The sequence below is a fragment of the Notothenia coriiceps genome, unplaced genomic scaffold (genome assembly GCF_000735185.1).
Source record: "Notothenia coriiceps isolate Sejong01 unplaced genomic scaffold, NC01 NC01_scaffold00012186, whole genome shotgun sequence".
In the NCBI taxonomy this organism is placed as follows: domain Eukaryota; kingdom Metazoa; phylum Chordata; class Actinopteri; order Perciformes; family Nototheniidae; genus Notothenia; species Notothenia coriiceps.
The window spans coordinates 562-2,723 of record NW_011344887.1 but is presented as its reverse complement, the minus strand read 5'-3'; the positions used below and the strand labels follow the sequence as shown (position 1 = coordinate 2,723).

Below are 2,162 nucleotides of genomic sequence, written 5' to 3'. Positions count from 1 at the left end.
TGTATATTGTGACTTTTTAAAGCTATTTTATTTCTAGCGTCTTAATTTCTCTTATGTACATTGCCTTGTTCTTTATGCTGCTGCAACGCAAACATTTCCCAAATTATATCCATCCAGCTATCTATCTATTTCTCACAGGCCAATAGATTTGACTGTGTGGGCCTTGAAATGAAAGGTTTAGTACTTTGTGATACACTGGTGACTTTATTGTGTTTACAGTAAAGTAAACCGGCTGTCCACAAATGAGGAAATAATTTTGTCCCCCTGGATATTTTAAATCGTTGTATTCCCACTCACGTCTTGGCCATGACGCAGTAGCGGTCCACCGGCGCCCCCAGGCTGATGTTGATGCTCCGCACCGTGTTGATGTTTCTGAAGACGAGCAGCATGGGTCGAGGCATGGCCTTCAGGACGGCCATGATGCTGTCGAAGCGCTGCAGGGCCATCTGACGCATGTAGGCCGTCTCCTCCCCACTCAGGATGTTCGACAGGCCGAACTCCTGCATGTTGATTGGCCGCTGAAGAAGCATCTCGCTGAACAGCAGGTACTCTGCAGGGAGAGCGGAGACATTATCACTTTGAAGCTATAACTGTAATACCACTGCTGTCCAGAGGCCTGTACTACGAAGCCGGATTTTCGCTTAGCGAGCTAACTTCAGGGAAAACTCTGGGTTTCCGGTCCTACGACGCTGGTCCACTTCTTAGCAGGCTAGATCTCCATGTTAACTTATGCTGAACGGCTAACTTGCTCCGGAGCAGGTTTGGTTCCAGGAAAATAAATCAACTCCGTGAAAGCACCGCCTGCTGACCAATCAGAGCTCAGTGTGCTGAGTTTAAAGCGATCAAGTCATATTACAGGAGAAAGGAAATACAGAAAAACTGCCGTTGCAGGAAAGACGGACGGCAAAAATCACCGACTGTGTGAACGTGAAAATTAATAGAATATCACCTCCTTCAGACTTCCTTACAGAGCCCCTCTTCCAACACACACGAACGCGCACATGACCAATGAGGGCACGAGATAAGTTTGTGCACAGATGGAAGGCTGACAGGCAGGTAGGCCATCCAGTTATTTTAGCAGGGCCGGCTCAGATGATTGGTCGTGCTTTTTACAGTAGCTACAGCTTTTTTATGTATTTATTGTCAAAGCATTTAATGTATTCCTTGCTATCGGGAAGTTAAGAGCATTCCATGGAATATAACAAGTGTTTCTGAAGTGAATGACCAACAGGTACACCACCTTTAAAACTAATGTTTAGGTCATAAACACAGAGTAAACTATTCAGATAAGACTCAGATAAAATCACCTTAAAAAAATGTTTCTCACTTGCCTCTCAGGGCTTTCGTACAAAGTGGATTTCATTAAAAAAGTTAAGAAATAATTAATGGTTTTTAAGTTACTGACAGATTTCACATATAAAGGGACAAATAGATTCTGATATTACATTTTGAAACCCAGACAAATGTATTGCACACCTTAGGAGAATATAAAATAATAACCTGAGCTCACCTTTGACCCCCAGGGCTCTGGAGTGCCTCTCCATGGCGGCTTCATCCCGCAGGACTATGGACCTCCACAGTTTACAGAGAGCCGCTCTGTCGCTGGGGTCAAAGTTTGCAGTTAGAGTAGATAGCTGAATATCCTCAGAGGTTATTATCTGTAAACAGAAATATCTTACCGTGGACTGAGGTATTCGTACAGGCCGTGGTCCAGAAGCACCAACTCTGCCTTGTTGTCACGACCCCGCCTCACTAGCACTGCAAAACATCAGAAAAATCATCCGTAATGTGACGTGACCATTTATTGTTTAGAGGAAAGGCTACTCCCCTAAAGAGGAATCATAAAATATGGTTTGGTTTTACGACCAAGACACTTGAAATGGTTCACAGTTGAAGTGTTAGCCTTTAGCTTACTGTTAGCTGGCTTTGATAACTTTAAGTACATTTATACCATAATAGAGAGGCGAAGTCCCTCCCTTTCCTCCATGGGACCTTATTTCTGAAAAAGTATATATTGAAGTCAATGGAGAGAGAAAGATTATTGTTCGATCCCGTTTGAATTGTGCCACGAATTACACATATGATGTTTGTCAATTTAAAAGATAATTTTGAAAGTCAAAAAAATTAAAATGTGTCGTAAAACTGTGAAGTAACACTTTTTT

At 42.7% G+C, this 2,162-nt stretch overlaps 1 protein-coding gene across 1 annotated transcript; it reads right to left on the bottom strand.

Annotated features, from left to right (window-relative positions):
* Positions 1-297: 297 nt before the first annotated feature.
* Positions 298-1,914, bottom strand: adck5 (aarF domain containing kinase 5; the record flags this gene model as incomplete). The annotated part of the gene is made up of 3 exons (XM_010773211.1): positions 1,680-1,914; positions 1,511-1,602; positions 298-550 (listed from the first exon to the last, which is right to left on the bottom strand). Coding segments are annotated over exons 2-3 (287 nt in total), but the record flags the coding sequence as incomplete, so codon positions are not given.
* Between the last annotated feature and the right edge of the window lie 248 nt (positions 1,915-2,162).